Below are 17,892 nucleotides of genomic sequence, written 5' to 3' on the forward strand. Positions count from 1 at the left end.
TCTTCTGGTCCAGGGGCCCCTCTGGTCTAGAGAGATCTAAGGGGGAGGGGGGAACTTCCCTGGCTGTCCAGGCCAAAAAAAAAAAGAGAGAGAGAGAGAGAGAGAGAGAGGTCTAACGGGGAGGAAAGGAAACTGAGGTAGATTCCAGTGGGACCATGTGAAGAGGGTTGGTGTGCACAGGGGATTTTAGTAGATCAGAGATTTCCGGGGGGAGGGGCGGGGTGGGTGGGTGGAGATGAGAGGAGGGGCTTGCAGATGGGCAAGAGAAAGGAGTTCTGAGACAGGTGAGTCTGGGAAGTTCTTGGGAATGGGAGCTGGAAAGAGAGGGTGGGGCCTATCCTCTGCCTTAGCCTGGGCTATTGGACTTATTCTCCGGGCCTGGAGTTCTCAGCCTGGCTGGATTAAGTATTTAATTTGGAGGAAGGTGTGGCAGGTGAGATAGTTCCTCAGAGCCTGATGAAATGTAGTTATTTTGTGAGATAGGGGGAAAAAAACCCATTTTTCCCATTGTGAGCTTAGAGTTTGGTGGTTAGATGGGAACTTCTTCAAGATCCAGTGAAGCATTTATTTCAAAGTACCAGAGACAACAGAGACCAGGGGTGGCTGCTGGGTAAGGGAGCCTGAGACCTCTGAATGCTGGGGGCTCTGGCCTCTTCCCAGGCCACTGTGGCTGTCCCAGGACATGGTCCTGTAACAGCCCTGAAAACCCATTTGTGGACAGGGCCAAGCTCTCAGGGCAGAGGGACCCACGGTCAGGCAGGAAGGAGCCTCCATCGTGTGATTTCTATCACCATGTTTGGCTTCTTGCTTGTTCATTCACTCAAGAAACATTCATAAGCACATTCAAAGTCTCCAGCTAGGCGTCTGGTTGTTGACGGCTGTTAGTGAGAGAGACCTAGGCCATGGGCTCTGCGCCCAGGACTTCTCAGAGTGGTGGGGAGACAGGTCGGATAGAGCCCAGATATTCTTGGTGCAGGACGATACTTGCTTAGAGAGAGAGCATTTTACACATTTGTCCTACGGCCTGGTCTTTCAGTGTCCTACCCTTGCCTGCCTAACTCCTTTCTAGCCTAGTAAACAGAACTTTCGCTGCCCTTCTGCCCTAGCTGTGATTACAGAAAGCTGGGAGTGACGAGGTCCACGTGTGGGGGGGTGGAGAGATGGTGCCTCTACCAGACCTGGAGAGCGGATGGAGTATCCAGTAGGCGCCAAACGCAAGTTAGTTGCGAGAATGAATTAGTAACAGCTGACGATGCGCGCCTGCGCGCGGCGGGGGCGTGGCCCGGAACAGGGGCGTGGCCCGGGGTTGGAGGGAAGGAGGCGGGAGGCCGCCGCGGCGCGAGCAGACGTTACTGGTCGAGCTGGATCACGTGAGCACGCAGGCGCAGCGCCGCGCATCCCGCTCGCTCACACAAAGCCCAGACGCGGAGAAAATGGCGGCAGGGGTCGAAGCGGCAGCCGAGGTGGCGGCGACGGAGCCCAAAATGGAGGAGGAGAGCGGCGCGCCCGGTGTGCCGAGTGGCAACGGAGCTCCGGGCCCGAAAGGGTGAGTACTCCACGGCTCCTTGTCCCTGGCCGGGCACTTCTGCGGCGGCCGGCGGCGGCTCTGTTAGGTCTTGGCGGCTTCCCACCGGCGCGGCCTCGGCCGGGCTTTCCCCTCAGGGTCTGCCGAGGGTGGGGGCCGCCCAGGCCGTGAGGGATGAAGCCGGGCGGCCCCGGGAGCGCCTCTAGGACAGCTCCTTCTTCCCAGGTCTCGGGCCTCAACTCCCCCGGTCCCTCCAGGCCGGGTCCGACCCCGACCCCGACGCAAAGGCCTCAGGCTGGGCCTCTGCGCGCGGGGATAATGGCGCGCGGGCCACGGAGCCGATGAGCCCCGGAGTCCGCGACCCGCTCGCCTGTCGGGTGACCTTGGTTGGGCGCGTGGTTTCACGTCTCTCCGCAATGGCCCGGGGCCTCAGTTTCCCGATCGGTAAAGTGGGGGGAGGGGAGGGATTGCGCACGCAGGATCTCGCCCGTGGTCGGTCCGGGTAAACGGTAGCAGAGGCGGGTGGGTATCGGGAAGGACCGCGAGGCCGGCTCCGGGAGCCTCCTCCCCCCCCCCGCCCCCCGGCGCGCGCCGTTCTCCTCCTTTCCAGCCCCCCCTCCCCCGTCCCCGCGATAAGTGCCTCTGTCGGAACCGCCCCTCGCTCCACGCTCTGGCCACGGCTCAAGTCCCTTACCTCCTCCCCAGGTGCGCAGTAGGTATTTGTGGAGAGATCGGACCTGCTGCTCAATGTTCAGCCGTAGAAACAAACTATAGGGGGAAAAAAAAAAAAAGGAAACATTCTCTTCCGTGTTCCAGGGGAAGATTTTTCCATCATCAGGCGGGTTCACCCATTTCCAAACTCCGTCACCCTTTCAGTCCTGGTTAGAGGTCTGTCTCGGGTCCTCGGTTTTTAAAGTTTCCATAAAGCTTTAAAGCATCACCTTATGTCCCCTTGAACCCCATTCATTCTGATTACAGGCGCCTGAAAGATGGAGAGACGTTTTGCCTCCTCCCGGCAGCTGTCGGGGGGAGGACAGGGGAAGGCTGGGCACACATTTGATTTGCCACATACGTTTTTTTAAAATTGTGGTAACATACGTAAGGTGAAATTTACAGTTTTAGCCATTTTTAAGTGTACGATTCTGTGGCGTCAACTGCATTTGCGGTGTTGTGCAGCCATCACCAGTATCCACATCCAGAACTTTTTCATCATGCCAATTAAACTGTAACTTCCTCTTCTCCCCCTCTCCTGGTTACCTGTGTTATACGTTCTGTCTCCTATGAATTTGCCTTCCCACAAATTTTTAATTGGAGTTCGTGGGGATTAAAAGTGAATGTAGTTAAAACGCTTTGTTAATGAACACTCACTAAATACTAGCTATGTTGTTGAACTTTCTCTCCTTAGGTGGGGAGGAACAAAATACCGTGGTTACTGGTCCTTGGAAATCAAGAGAAAGGCATCTTAGAAGTATTCCCAACCCTTTATTATTGAAAACTCTGGAAAAGGATGTGTTCATTTAAACTTTTTTCATTACCTATTTCCTTTATTTCTTTATCACAGGATGGAGTGCTGCTAGAATCGTGCTAGGTGAGAAGTTATTAGTTATAGATTATAGCATCTGGGGTACATTTTTCAAATTTCCCATTTTCCACTGTCCATTTCCAAATAGTCATTTTGTGACTGATTCCAAATAGTCATTTTGTGACGAACGTTAACACATGGGCTATTAGAAAGAATCTGAAGGTTTCAGAGCTAAAAGAGCCCTTGTTGGAAAGAACCTCAAAGTCTAGGACTGCTTAGTAGAGACTATTTTAGAAAGTTACGAACACTTAGATCTGTTTGGGAGGGCCATTGGAAAAGTTAGTGTTTGTTGTGTTTTTTTTGCATCACAGAGTTTTTAAAGCAGAGTTCTTTAGAAAACAACCCCCCTACCCCCACAGGGAAGGCCAAGGAATATTTTTGTAGTAAAGTAATTGTTCTGTGGTATTAGTAAAAGGAGTTACTAGGTAGGGAGCATGGAGGGGCTCCCCTCCCCCCAACCTAACCAGCTGGGGGCAGTTAAGAGGTGTTCCTCTAGGGGGAGGAGGATGAAAGATGATGGAGAGAGGCACAGGAGAGTGTCCAAAGACTAGGGATTTTTATATATTTATATATTTGATATGTATTTATAAAGAACCCAAACTGCTGGAGCACTGGGGGCCAGCTGGTGGGCAATGAATTCCAGACGAAGGAATTTAGATTTTTATCTTGAAAGCCTTTGAGGGATGGGAAATGAGTGAGACTGGATTCTTCTTACCTTTGTCTCCACCAGGAGTGGAGTGTGCTGTAAACCAAAAAGGCAGTGAGATAGCAAGCTTGATGGGGACCCCAGATGGGACAGCTTGTTTTGCAGTTCCTTTTCTTCTGGGTATAAGAGGAGGATTTGTTTTATTTTGATGAGAAATCTGTTCCATCTAAAGACAGTCAAGGGACTTCCCTGGTGGTGCAGCGGTTAAGAAGCCGCCTGCCAGTGCAGAGGACACGGGTTCAATCCCTGGTCTGGGAAGATCCCACATGCCGTGGAGCAATTAAGCCCGTGCACCACAGCTACTGAGCCTGCACTCTAGAGCCTGCAAGCTGCCACTGCTACTGAAGCCCGCGTGCCTAGAACCCGTGCTCTGCAACAAGAGAAGCCTCCACGGTGAGAAGCGCGCTCACCACAACTAGAAAAGCTTGCATGCAGCAGCAAGACCTAATGCAGCCAAAAATAAATGAATAAAAAAAAATAAATTAAAAAAATAAATTCTGAAGTTAAAAAAATAATCAAGATTCAGAGTTAGAGTATATTAATCAGGAGGTAAAAGCGTTCATTTTAGAGGACTATGTAGGCTTAGGTTTGATTTTTTTTTTTAATTTAAAATTTTATTTTTTAAAAATAAAGCTTGCACTGTCCATTTAAAATCAGTGACTTAACCTACTCCACTTTCAGAGTAACCTTGTGGCTGAATCAGAAAACTGAGAGAGAGGCTATTTTAAAAATGAAACTTTGTATTTAGTATAAATTCCTGGGGATGTAATGTTAGTGTTGACACTGTTTTACAGTCAAGAAAAACTTTTTTTTTTTTTTTTTTTAAACAATTGAGAAGACCCAGGTTAAGGAAATTGACCCAAAGAATCTGGGGGAGGCCATCTTGACTCCAGGTCCTTTGCTGCTTCCACACACCACCCTGGTAACCTCTCACTGAACACAGTTATTTAAAGTGTTTTTTTTTTAACCAGATTCTCCGTGCTTTGCAATGATTTGAGTGTTTGCTGTACTTTAAAAAGTGATGGTATACTTGATAATAATTTTGAGGCACATTTGATTGTGAGCTCAAGATTAGAATAGGGGCTGTAGGTTGTTTGAATGCATGCTGCCAGCTCTTTGCTTTCACTTTGCTCTTTGATTTTATTCATGGCTAGGCAGGGAGATGCTAGTCTGCAAAGATTAGGTTGCTTGTTTCATTTAGGAGTTTGCAGATGGTCTCTCCCATTACCGTGTTTTGCAGTCATAGAGGTGAAAGCTGAATTGCTCCTTTGGTAGTCTGTAATGAGTACAGTGCCTAGGTTTCCTCAGCCACGGCCCCAGTGGGCTTATTTTAAAGCTTAATCAGTATGTGCAATGGTAGAAGGCAAGGAGTGAATCATTCTCCAGAAAATTTTTGGTACAAAAATATATCATTGCCACAGTTAGTGTGCCAAGTCTCTCCTTTAAACTTGTCAGGGTGGATAAGTAACCTCCTTGCACAGATGAAGGAACTGAGGCCTGACAAAGAGTTGGTGACATTGGGGTTCAGACCTAGATAACCATACCTCTTAGTCACCCGTAGTACTGCTCCCTTAGGTATTGTGCTTAACATTTACCAACCTGCTTTTTGTTAGGCTGATTGTTGATTCTCAAGACATCCCTGTGAGCTACATGGATACAGGTTATGCTGGTTTTGCTGGTAAAGAACCAGAGACGGAAAGCGCTTAAGTCACATGGGTAGTGAAGAGGTGGACCTGGAGCTAGAATAGTGCTGTGAATAGTGCTCTCCACATCTTAAATGCATTAGGGGAAACTCAGGATTGAAAGGGTTTCTGTGAAGAGTCATTTTACATAAGGGATGGTTCTCAAGGGAATATGGGGGGTGGGGGAGTCTTTTCCCTCAGGAGATGTGGTCAGGATTTCAAGGTATCGGGGTTGCCGTTTCAAACTACACTTGATTGAAAAACTGTGAGAATGAGAGTATTATATGTGAGAGGGAATGCCATGGAGGCGTAAGGGAGGGTAGGGATTCACTGTTTTACATGGTGAATGTGGCAGCCCTTGGTGAAGTAGGCAGGCACTCAATCTTTTTACTTGTGATCTTTATGTACAGTATAATTCTAGTATGGTGGAGCAGTGACATGTTAAATTATCAATTTTCAAAGAATGCAGTCAGTGAAACAATTCCAAAGCCATATTAAACATACTTAATCTGTTTTAATGATTTGAGAGGTTCTTGCAGATACTTTGGCCTTATCTTTATTGATGTATCATGAATTAGGTTGATAGAATGTCAGAAAAAGTTTTTTAACATATTGGGTCTATTTAGAACTTCAGGTAGATGATTGGGTGCCAGAATCAGATGGGGTGTTCATTGGGAATTGGGAGCCACTTAGCAAGGAGAATATTGGTAAGGCATTTAGCTTGCTTAGGTAGCTTCAGTTTCTTTGAAAGATGACAAATTTGTTACTTTATATAGGAGTTAAAAGTCAAGTTATATTGGGGTCAGGTTTGAAATTTAAGAAACTAGTGGAAACTTAAAAAGTGTATAATTGGGGCTTCCCTGGTGGCGCAGTGGTTGAGAGTCCGCCTGCCGATGCAGGGGACACAGGTTCGTGCCCCGGTCTGGGAATATTCCACATGCCGCGGAGCGGCTGGGCCCGTGAGCCATGGCCTCTGAGCCTGCATGTCCGGAGCCTGTGCTCTGCAACGGGAGAGGCCTGAGTACTGCAAAAAAAAAAAAAAAAAAAAAAAAGTATGATTGGCACAATAAACTGAATAAGTTGGAAGTGTACGATTTGATACCCTCACTGAATCAAGATAATAAATACAACCATAACCCCCTTTGCTCCCCCTTTGTAATCCTCTGAGTCCTTTTTTTCCCCACCCCCAGGCCATTAGTATGCATCAGTGGTTCTCAGTGGGGTGATTTCTTCTTTCCCTTCAGGGGACGTTTGGAAGTGTCTTGGAGATACTTTTGGTCTTCATTTTCAAGTCTGAGGAATGGGGCTGCTACTGGCCTCTCTGGGGTAGAGGTCAGGGATGCTGCTGAACATCCTACAGTGTACAGGGCAGCCTCCCACAACAAAAGGATTATCTGGCCCCCAAATATCAGTAGTGTTGAGGTTGAGAAAACCCACTATAGATTAGTTTGCCAGATTAGATTTTCTCAAATATAGTTGTATATGATGAAATATTACCATATGTACTCCTCTTTTGTCTGATTTCGAGTGTAAGTATTTTGAGATTCATCCACGTTGTGTGTAGTTCATTACTTTTTGCTGAGTAGTATTTCAGTGTATAGATATACTATAGTTTGTTTATTCATTTACCTGTTAGTAGACATTTAGATTTCCTTTTGGGATATTACAAGTAATGTTGATATGAGCATTCGGGTCTAAATTTTTGTATGGATATATTTTCTTCTGGGTAAGTATCTAGTTGTGGATAATGTATGGTAGGTGTGTTTTAACATTTAAGATTCTATAATCTAAATTTGGGGTATTTAGGATAAAGCAGTTTATTTCATCAGTGTAGCTAAATTATAATCTACCTATAAAAATGTGCTTCTAAAAGGTTTTCACAGTTAAGTGTTATATGTATTTTAGGGCTAGAAGCATATTCCCCTAATTTTATCCCGAAGGTAAGTGAGAAAATTGAATTAAACATTTAATAAATGGGCTTTTCTTAAACTGTCACATCATCTATACTTGAACATGCGTCACGTGAGGTTTCTTTGAGGGTGGTTTTCTACAATTCTGTCAAGAATAGAGTTGATGGTGATTATTAGAGTTACAAAAAGGTCAATTTTTTAAGAAACTGGAAGTGATGAGATAGGAGGAAACTTCTCAGAGAGAGGAAATGATTAGCCAGAGAAAGACTTGGGTGTAGTAGTGCTTTGCTCACACCTTGGCCATAACCCATTTGAGCTGCTTTCTTGATGATGAGCCATGTGAGGTGGATTAACCCCAAACCAAATCCCCAGCTTCTGGGGTTAGATTGGGTAGTTTATTCTTAGCAGTAATGATGCATGGCAGAATATGGCCTAGACACTTTGTTACCTACTATGTCTTGTAATTCGTTATTTATACATTTTGTAACTAATAAGGTGAGCTGGGCAGTCTTTGAAAACCCAGGCTGGAAGCATTACTGTGTCATGAACCCTGTGTCAGAATAATGTTTTTTAATGTAGATTGTAGAATATTTGGGTTTCAAAAGAAACCAATTCTAAAATATATTCCTACCCACAGGCCCTCTGTAGGCCCATGAAATGTAGGTTGATCTACATTTTATGAATTGTTGTAACACACTTCCTCCTTATGTAGGGAGGGTGAGATGCATGCTCTGTCTGGCAGACGGGTGCAGGGCTTTCATATGGAGTGGATGGGTGGACTGTGCTTGCGGTGTGCAGTCAGCCTGAGGAGGGTCTGTTGTGAGCCTGGGTAGACAGAGTGAAGAATTCTAGGAATCTGGGGATTGGTGTGGCCCTACTCCCCCTCCCCCATCTGCCGGCCCATGTGAAGGTCTGTTTATTGCATGTTGGTATAGTTCAGATCATAGAGGAAGTTGCTTTCCTTAGTTTTGCCTAGGGTGATAACTTCACTGGGTTACCACTTGGCACGGCTGTGTTTGGATATGAGGGACCAGTAGAAAAAAATACTTTGGGGACTACAAAAGGTTGCTGACTTAAATTTTTCCAAGTACACTGAAAATCCTCCAGCTACCATTGATGTTTGAACAATACCCCTCCCCCACACAGGGAAGACATATCTTAGAATAAAGATCAACCCTTTACGTTAAAGAAGGTGGTCTTATAAATCATCAATGCTGTAATCTTGACTTTTTGTTTTCTTTCCATTTTTGTTGTGGATCACAAAGTCTCTGCTAGAATCTGTAGTTTGGGAGTCCCTTGATTCTCACTGGTGGAAAGCATAGGGCTTGGGAAGCAGAAAGTGCTGGACTTAGTGCCCTGAGAGGACTTCTGTGGCTGCTGCCTCCCCAGTTGTTCCTGGTCAGCTCTCACAGGTGTCTGCCTATGGTCAAAGGGGGCTCGGAACAGCCACACGCAGCCGGCACAGGGCCTTGCCCTGCTGTGCACACCGTGTCCGGTTCCTGGGCTATGGACTGGGCTTCCAGCCTGTCTTGTTCTGTGCTTTGGGAGCCTGCGTTTCTTGTGAAACTTTTCCTGCCCACTCTTAAGCCAGATTCATACCTGTAGAGCTTAGAAATGTTAACTCCATGGAAGCACCTAACACACAAAGGTAAAGAGGATTACAGGAAAGGCCATGTCAGAAAAACGAATCCACCCTTCTTTGCCAAAGGTGGAATTGTTTGCGTGCTGTCTTTTACCTACCAGCGTTGCTCAGACTTCAGTTTCCCTAGCCTCAAAGTAATAGGGTTGAGTAGAGAATGGTTTCTTTCCCTTAAAAATTTTGTTTTTAAAAATTGTGGTAAAATATATGTAAATTTTGCCATTCTAAAATGATTACGTGTACAGTTTAGTGGCATTAGGTACAGTGTTGTACACTATGCCAATAGCCACTCGCCATTTCCAGAACTTTTTTCTTTTATCATCCCAAACAGAAACTCTAGCCATTAAACAGTAACTCGCCGTTCCCACCTCTCCCCAGTCCTTGGTAACCTCTATTCCTTTTGTCTCTATGTCTGGCTTATTTCACTTAGTATAATGTTTTCAAAGTTCATCTGTGTTGAAGCATGTATCAGCACTTCATTCTTTTTTTATGGCTGAATAAGTAATATTCCATTGTATGGATCTACCACATTTAGTTTATTTCATTCATCTGTTGGTGGACACTTGGGTTGTTTTCACTTTTTGCTATTGTGAATAATGCTGCTAATGGTGTACAAGTACCTGAGTCCAATTTTTTTCCGCCCACAATGAAAGACACTTTTATTTGTAAAGCTAAGATTGGTTGGACCTATGTGTACCACCTCATTTCTGTTCCATGAAATGTTATAAATCTTCTTTCTCTTTTCCTGTTTCTGTCTTGGCGTTAAAGCACCTTGGGCAGGGAGTTGGCCTGTCTCCCCCACCTCTGTTAGAGCCCCACAGGAGTGTGTGAAGGCCTAGGAAAGCACATTTGTCTTGGGAATGATTTTTTTTGATAGGTGGGTTTTAAGGAGCGTACTACTGCAATATTCTGCTGTATGGACCACTTTAGTTTGTTTCAAATCAGAATCAATATTAGTCTTGTGTTACATGTAACTTTGTGTGGGATTGTAAACCTGGAAAATCAAATATTGTCTTTAGTATTGTGCTAACATATGGACTTTTTTTCCCCCTCTCTTTTGAATTCAGTGAAGGAGAACGACCAGCTCAGAATGAGAAGAGGAAGGAGAAAAACATAAAAAGAGGAGGCAATCGCTTTGAGCCGTATGCCAATCCAACTAAAAGATACAGAGCCTTCATTACAAACATACCTTTTGATGTGAAATGGCAGTCACTTAAAGACCTGGTTAAAGAAAAAGGTAATGGTACTGGTGGTTGAGTAGGGTCAGAAGGTTGGTGTGTCATCTTCTCTGTGGATAATTCCTTGGTTATTTTTTTGTCAGTGAAGCTGTTCTGGGTAGAGCATGTGTTCTCTCCAGGCTTGAGAGTGAAGCCCCCCCATCCTACTTTTTTATTTTTACTTTTTGTGGTCATGCACTTGTGTGTCAAACAGGTTGTTTGTTTGATCCCTTGGCCTATGAATGATTTTACTGGCTTAATATGGTTAATAGGGCTTTGATTAAGCTTGAGGGGAGCCTCTTTGTGTTAAGGAAATTTTTTGAATTCTTCATATGAGGTGGGAGAAATTTTTTCTTTTTCCTTTTTGTTTTAAAGTTCTGGCGGGAAGGTAGTTTGTTTAAATTTTGTGGCTGTCTTCCTGGGATCAAAAGTTGGTAGCTGGAACTTGTGCTGCTCAGATCCTAAATTATAAAACCGTAGCTTGTATTTAAACTGTTAAGCTTCCCCACCCTGGGGAGGAAAACACAGAGTAGATTGGCAATTGGATAGCTCAAAATAAAGCATCTGCTGTGTAATTTGGTGCCTTTAGGCACACATCGGTCACAGCCCTGGTGTTAAAGTCTGGCCTAGGGCAGAGGAAGCAACTGAATGAAGCTCTGCTGCCACCAGGAGGTCCTAGGGGGTTGGTTGCCCCCATGGTCCTCTGCTTTACCCACCCCCCATTCCCACCCCCACCCCCGTGCACACCACGTGTGTCTTTCTTTTCATACTCTTGTTCTGCTTCTTTTGTCTTCTTTTCCTGATTCTGGGCCCTGCTGGTGGCACACAGGGCTAAAGAGATTGCTCAGCCCAGGTTTAAACAAAATTATTGATAGAGAACCATTTGTGTAATGCGTTGAGGTCTCCCCTCACCCCTACCCCAAGGGAAACCTAGAATCAAATTATTCTTAAATGGAGTCTTTTTGAAGGACTGAAAGGTACTGGTTTTTCTGGAGCATTCATAATGAAAAGAGATTTGAGCTTGATTTGTCAAATGATTAACATTTCAGTGACAGATGCCACTTGGATAGGCCATTTTGGTATGTGTACTGGTGCTCCCAGCATTGGGTTTTGAAATTATGAATGGCCCACTGCCATCATTGTCCCATCACTTAATTCAACCATGACATGCCAGAAGCACTAGGCACCATGAACCTCTGTACAGTCATGTAGGCTGCTCCCATGTAGTATTTCTCCAGGTAACATGGATGGAAAAACGTTTTGGTGTGAGATTTGTTTTCCTGCCTTGATCAGCCAAATCATTCCTGCCAATGCTCCTAGGGCAAGAGTGAAGTTTCTTCTTTTTGTCTGAAGGGCGTGTCATGTGGCATCCCAGATGCAGTGTTCTTGGTTTTTGGGACTGCTGCTTCAATAAAGCTTAGAATTTCTGTTACAGTACAGTTGGGTCTCATTCGAATTAGTTTTTGGAATAACCCCCAAATTTGTGTTCTCGTGATTTGGTTGAACCGCTGAATTGATACTTCCATTGATAATAAGGTATAGTAGTTCCAAGAACCAGGAATGTGGCTTTGAAAATGCAATTGTTAGAATTTTGTAAGAGATTGCAGGCCAAATTATTTTTCCATTTTTAGGAGTGTGTGAACCAGTTTTGGGACATGATGGATAAAGTAGGTGACATTTTTACTGCTTTACCATTCAGTAATTCAGTTTTGGAAGCCTTAAAGCTGGTAGCAGCAGCAGCCATGACGTTTCTGGATGTAGAAGCAGTTCACCTCAATTTCCTATTTTGCACTGTATTAAGTGTGGAGCCAGCCTGGTGGTTTATTCGGATACTTCCAAACTGGTTCTCATATTCCCTTGGCATACTGCTATTAATGCCCTGGCTCAGCCCTTTCAGTGTATTTTTGGTGGTGTAATTTAGAATTACAGGTGTGCAGTAAATCAGTTATTCTTAACAAACCTTAAAATGTTCTTGTTTAGAGCTCCCCTGTACAGGTTAAATTAATTACTTTCCTGTTTAATTAAATTATTAGAAGTATTGGATTGTGGTTAAAGGGATGCATAAGAGAAAGGTAATCTTTTTATGGTAAATCTTATACTCAGTATGTGAAGTCTAAAGAAATTTACTGTTTACATACGTACGGTTTCTTAAAAATGTCCTTATTTTCATTATGTGGTTTTAAAAAATATTTTAATTCATGTCTTGGTATACCAAAAATATGTTTCAATGATTATTTGAAATCTGAAATATTTACATGAAATGCGTTGCACATGTTTTAAGGTTTTTGAAGACTGTTGTTGCATAGGAAAAAAAAGTTGCGGATAGAGGCACTCACACTCTAAAAGTATTAGTCTCAAGATAGTCTCTGAAGTGGGCAAACCACAGAGATTTGGGCTGTTATAATCCAACCACTCTTTATCAGTCTGCATTTCAAGAGTCTATTCCTGATGAAATCATAGTCCTGTTGTTTCAGGAAACTAGTGGAATAGCTAGAATTAGTTGTCCTCGGCTTAAAGATCTGAAAAATGCTCTGTCATTGCAGCACTGCCTATAATTGCTGCCTGTCAGAACTCAAGTAGTAGCTTTGAGATGGCAAGAAGAGTTTTTTTCCTAAGGATAATCATGCCTGAGAGTGCCTCATGTACCCCTCCCTAGTTCCCGATCTTTTCCCCCTCCTTGGACACCAAGTGTATATTCTCCATGTTTGTTAGCATTTAACAGCCTTCTAGGAGATCCTATTAATAACGCATGTATTATGTGAACAGGCCACTTATGCCTTTTCCCCTGGATGGGATCACAAAGCTTGTTTGGTGGCACTATCATGAAATCAGCATTGCTGACTTTAAAGAGAAAAGGTACTGAGAGCTTTGTTTAGTTCTGTGCCAGGGTGCTTCCCCCGCCCCCTCCCCCATCACATCATTCAGGGACACGGATTAAACAGCCTGCAGAATTGAGCTTGAGCTTTCCCTGAGCTTTCCCCTTCCTGCTCTAAGTGTCTGATGGAGCAAAGGAAAGGTTTCTATTGTCCATCCTTTTGATCATGCTTATTTTTAACGGAGATACTACATGGAACAAATGACTGCTGTGAACACTGAAGAGTGGATTTGAAACAAAAATTGAGAGCCAGTGTAATAGGAAATTTGAATTGGAGATTGCCAAACCAGGTTTGAAAGTAAACAGTCTCAACAGCTACCTCATTTTCATCACTGGATCGATATTGGGATACACATCTCAAAAGTGTTTGACCATAAGGTCTGGGCAAAAAATTAAGACTTCCGTGAACAAAAGGTGATTGATCTTGGGAATTCTAAACTTAAATAGTGTTGTGCTGCATTACTGAGAAGTCCTGTGTGGATGAAGAAAGCTCGTCGTCGGGCTGTTGTTCTCGTGGCCTAACCAGGGAGCCAGCAGCATTGAGGTGGGGCAGCTGCAACCTAGGCAGGACTGAGCTGCAGGAGCAGTGAGTAAACATGGAGAACAGTTTGAGGAGGAAAGAAAGGAGGGTCAGTGATACAGCTTACTCTCAATCAGTCTCAAGTTTAGCAGCAGTCAGTTTAACTTGTGTAAGCAAAGATTTCTTAAGAACTTAATCCTTCTGTTTTTATTGAATACATCACTTTAAGTCAGTTTCAAATTCCAGCTGACAGAAAACTGAGGCCCAGAGGGCAAGTATAGTCCAGTAGTAAGTCTCTGTTGGCTCTCGAAGATCATCTACATTGTGGGCCTGTGGAGCAGAACTTTATTTTCAATTTAAGTAAAAATCCCTACTCAGTCTGTTTGGCTCCTTCATAGTTTCCTTTGTTGGAAATTCAGCCTGCGTTTTGGAAAGGCCTGTTGATGCTAAAGCATTCATATCTGTGGGTACTTGGGTTAAACCTTAATAGTGCAGCCTGCCTGGCTTATTTGTTGGTTTTTGGTCGAGTTAGAGAGGCAGAATTCTGTTCTCGTCCATGGAATTAGGAGCAAGAAGGTGCTTAATCATTTTCTAATTTTTCCATAAATTGAGTAATCATTGTATAGTATAATTATTTTGCCGTGTTTCAAGTTGTCTGTGTATTAAAGAAACAGGCTTTCCAAGTTAAAATATGCATTTATTCCATGCACCCCTCCATTAGAGCATGCCCTGCTTTGGAGCTACTCCCCCACCCCCCTTTGAATTCTTTTCAGTGAAGCTTTAGCCCCTGTACTCGTGTGTGTGTGTGTGTGCGCGCGCGCGCGCGCGCGCGCGTGTGCGTGTTTGTTTCAGCCTTGAGCAGTAAATGAAATGAGAATACAGAAACAAATACTCTTTGTGATATAAGTATGTGCAGGAGTGTTAAAGTAGCTCCAAGGGACTGTGTGAATTCTTTTGGGGTTGCTCATTATCTTACCCTCATGATATGTTTTATTCTTGGGGTAGTATTTTTAATAATCCACCTAAATGTCGGTTAATTTTCTTTGAGCATTTTAAAGTAAAGGTAGGGACTTCTTGGTGGTCCAGTGGTTAAGACTCTGTGCTCCCAATTCAGGGGGCCCGGGTTTGATCCCTGGTCAGGGAACTAGATCCTACTTGCCGCATCTAAGACCCGGAACAGTCAAATAAATAAATATTAAAATATCTTACCTTAAAAAAAAAATAAAATAAAGGTAGGTGATGACATTTGGCATTAGATTTTTCAGAGTCTTAGTTTTTTCATTTAGATATTTTGATGTTTAAAGCTGCAATAGAATTTGTCTTAGTAGCCTGCTCTTGGGATTCCATGGATTCCATCCATGTTCAGGAATGAGAGGAGCAGCAGTATTTTTCATTAATACCTGTGAATTCCGTGTCTATGAGACTTGCTACTGCCAATTTGTTAACTCTGCCTCAATCCTAACTGATCTGCTCTGGTTGATTTGCTCTTTTAAACTTCATTTCATTGAATGTGACCAGACTATGAATAGTTGGTAAATTTTGCCTTCAAAGTTTTGTTGATAGTTGTACTGACTATACTAAACAGGTCTTTGCTTTAATAATGTAGAACTAAAAGAGAGGTGGTCTTTTAAAGGTTTTCTTATTCTCTTCCTGTACGGAAGTATGAATTGGCAACTGTTGCAGATCCTGTAACAGTGATTTGCTTACATCTCTGAATTGATGTGGTCTCTCAGGGTAGAGATCAGAAAATTATGAATTCATGAGGAGCATGGTCATTATTGATGATACTCGGGAGCAACACTACTCGTGGTAGAGCCGCAAGGCTTGCCTAACCTATGGCTAAACTGATAGGTTGGAGGCTTTTTTAAATGTAATTTTTTGTTTTTAATAAACTATACCATTTGGGGAAAAAGAGGGAACATTTTAAGCAGAGTATTGGTGCAGAGGATTGAAGTTGGATTTGTGCTGTCTCTAGAATGTTAAGTAGAAAAAGTCCTAATTTCTAAACCTGGCTTTTTGTAAAAATGGTTATGACCATGGAAAAAAGTTTGGTTTGGACTTGCTTGGTTTCTGGGTTGCAATGACAGCTTTTTGATATAAATCAGTGTCTTTATGGGCACAAACTAGAAACTTTGAAAATGCAACAATATTTGAATTCTGACAACATAGTTACAGCTGTCAGTTAGATACTGTGATTGTTTTAGTTATTTTTAAGGTTATTAGGCGGTAGTCATAGCTCTAGGAAGTAAACTTGGGGTTGGGTCTCTTTACTGTCTTGACACTACTTGGCATTTTCATCAATGTGGAGACAGGGGCTGTTGGTCCTCAAATGGCTGCTGCTGTTGAAACAAATGGCTTTTAACATGGCCTCAGGAATGACCACAACATTTTGGGAATTGCTTTATTTTTGTAAGGATAACAGAAGGCCACTTTGTATGACTGTCCCTTGGCTGTGATCATTTTTCAGTTGTACATAGTCCAAAAGTTAAACTATACCAGTCCCTCCTAATTCGTTTCTTCATTTCTTTGCACTGATTCTCCTTCCTGTTTTGTGCAAAGTGCTGGTTTGGTTTGTAATATTTCAGGAAAGGACAAGGGAGGTGAGGCTGTACAGTTAAACTTTGAACACTTGGCCTTCTTGCTGTCAACTGCCATGCAAATATACTACTAATAAATATGCCCTTCAAATTTTTAAAAATACTTTTACTTTACATTTCAGTCTTTCCTTGGTGTATTAATTTTAAAATCTTCATAATAATTTTAATATCCTTTGAACAAAGGAATTAGACTAGGAAGGACTTGGGCCCATTAAGAGGGTTATTTTTACCCTTGGCTGCTAAACCAAATTGAAAACTGAATGAGAGAAGGCTTTACCATCATAAAAATAATCGTTAAAAAAGAAAAAGTATTTCTTAGAACAAAAGCCCTTTCTTGACTTTGGAGAGCCTGCTTAGATATTGTTTCCACAAAGTTAACACTTAAATTTCTGGGGGTTTTTTGGTGTCTGTGTGCCATCTTCAAGTTCAGCAGCCATTTTGGTGGTTGTCTAGGTGGGTTCTAACATCTGGTTGTGGTGGTCATGAATTGGCAATCCAAACCTTGAGGAAAATCTGCAGAACCTTTTGAAATGCTTTGTTTTTCCCCTTTTGTATAGATTAGCATCCTAAGTGAGTCTGTGTAGCTGTTTAGATGCAAACTGAGCTCTGAGTTTGCATTTATCTGTGTCCTTAAATGAGAAGGTTGAGAGAGCAGCAAGAATACAGCCTGGCTTAATTTTAATTCACTGAAGAGAATCCAGATGCTGCTCTGGTTTTGTGATAGAATATTTACACATCCTACTTGTGACGGTTGTGGAGCCTAGTGCTGTGTGCAGGACCAGCCACAGAATCTGTGGGGCCCAGTGCAGAATGAAAACACAGGGCCCCTTATTTAAAAATTACTGAGAATTTCAAGACAGCAACAGAGCATTAAACCCAAGTGCATGGCCCTCAGTGCAAAGTCCCATGCGATTGGACAGGTTGCACACCCACGTAGCCGGCCATGCCGTGTGTGCACCTTTGAGGATATATATTATACATATACGCGTCTTTGTAGTTAGCATTTGAGCTCAGTTCAGTGGCATTGCAATTTGTGTGCTGTTCACCTTCTTGCAATATTAAGAGTGTATTTGTAAAATTGTTTTCCTCTTTCCCCAAAAAAGTGAATCACGCAGACTTCTTTCCTGTAGATTTGGATTGCCTCTAGTCATGAATGAGTATTTCAGACAGGGAAATTGATATGGAAATCTGTGGAAATAGCTTGTTTGAGGTGGGAGGAAAATCAAGGACATTGTTAACAAGTTTCACCTACTTTTACTGCACACCTGTAATGCCTAGTGTGGTGGTTTAGAGAATATGGAGTGTTTCTGGGCTTTCTTATAAGGCAGAGGCTCCATACAAGGTTGCTGATGATTGTTCTAAATTCCCATTGTTTTCTTGGCTTTTCTCCCTTGGTTTATGTGTCGTCTGGAAACTGATTTGTAGTTGGTGAGGTAACATACGTGGAGCTCTTAATGGACGCTGAAGGAAAGTCAAGGGTAAGTGTCTGAGAGAATTTCTTCTGTGGATTTACTACATGAAAAATGTAACTGTATGGTGGCGTGGAATCGAATGAAATCAGGAAGGCAGTGAGTGCTCATGTTATAGTAGCTATGTTTGATTTTGCCAAACATTTGAGTGGGGTGGGAGGGGATTTGCA

General features: G+C 43.2%; 1 protein-coding gene across 2 annotated transcripts in view; it reads left to right on the forward strand.

Annotated features, from left to right (window-relative positions):
• The first annotated feature begins 1,400 nt into the window (after window positions 1-1,400).
• HNRNPM (heterogeneous nuclear ribonucleoprotein M) overlaps window positions 1,401-17,892 on the forward strand; it is a 39,076-nt gene continuing 22,584 nt past the window's right edge. For both annotated transcript variants that reach the window (XM_049708721.1, XM_049708722.1), the window contains exons 1-3: window positions 1,401-1,546; window positions 10,112-10,281; window positions 17,679-17,731. In XM_049708721.1, the coding sequence (XP_049564678.1) occupies window positions 1,434-1,546; window positions 10,112-10,281; window positions 17,679-17,731 (336 nt within the window). In that variant the 5' untranslated portion in view covers window positions 1,401-1,433. The remainder of the gene's footprint in view (window positions 1,547-10,111; window positions 10,282-17,678; window positions 17,732-17,892) is intronic.

This window comes from Orcinus orca, chromosome 3, assembly GCF_937001465.1.
Source record: "Orcinus orca chromosome 3, mOrcOrc1.1, whole genome shotgun sequence".
Taxonomy (NCBI): Eukaryota; Metazoa; Chordata; class Mammalia; order Artiodactyla; family Delphinidae; genus Orcinus; species Orcinus orca.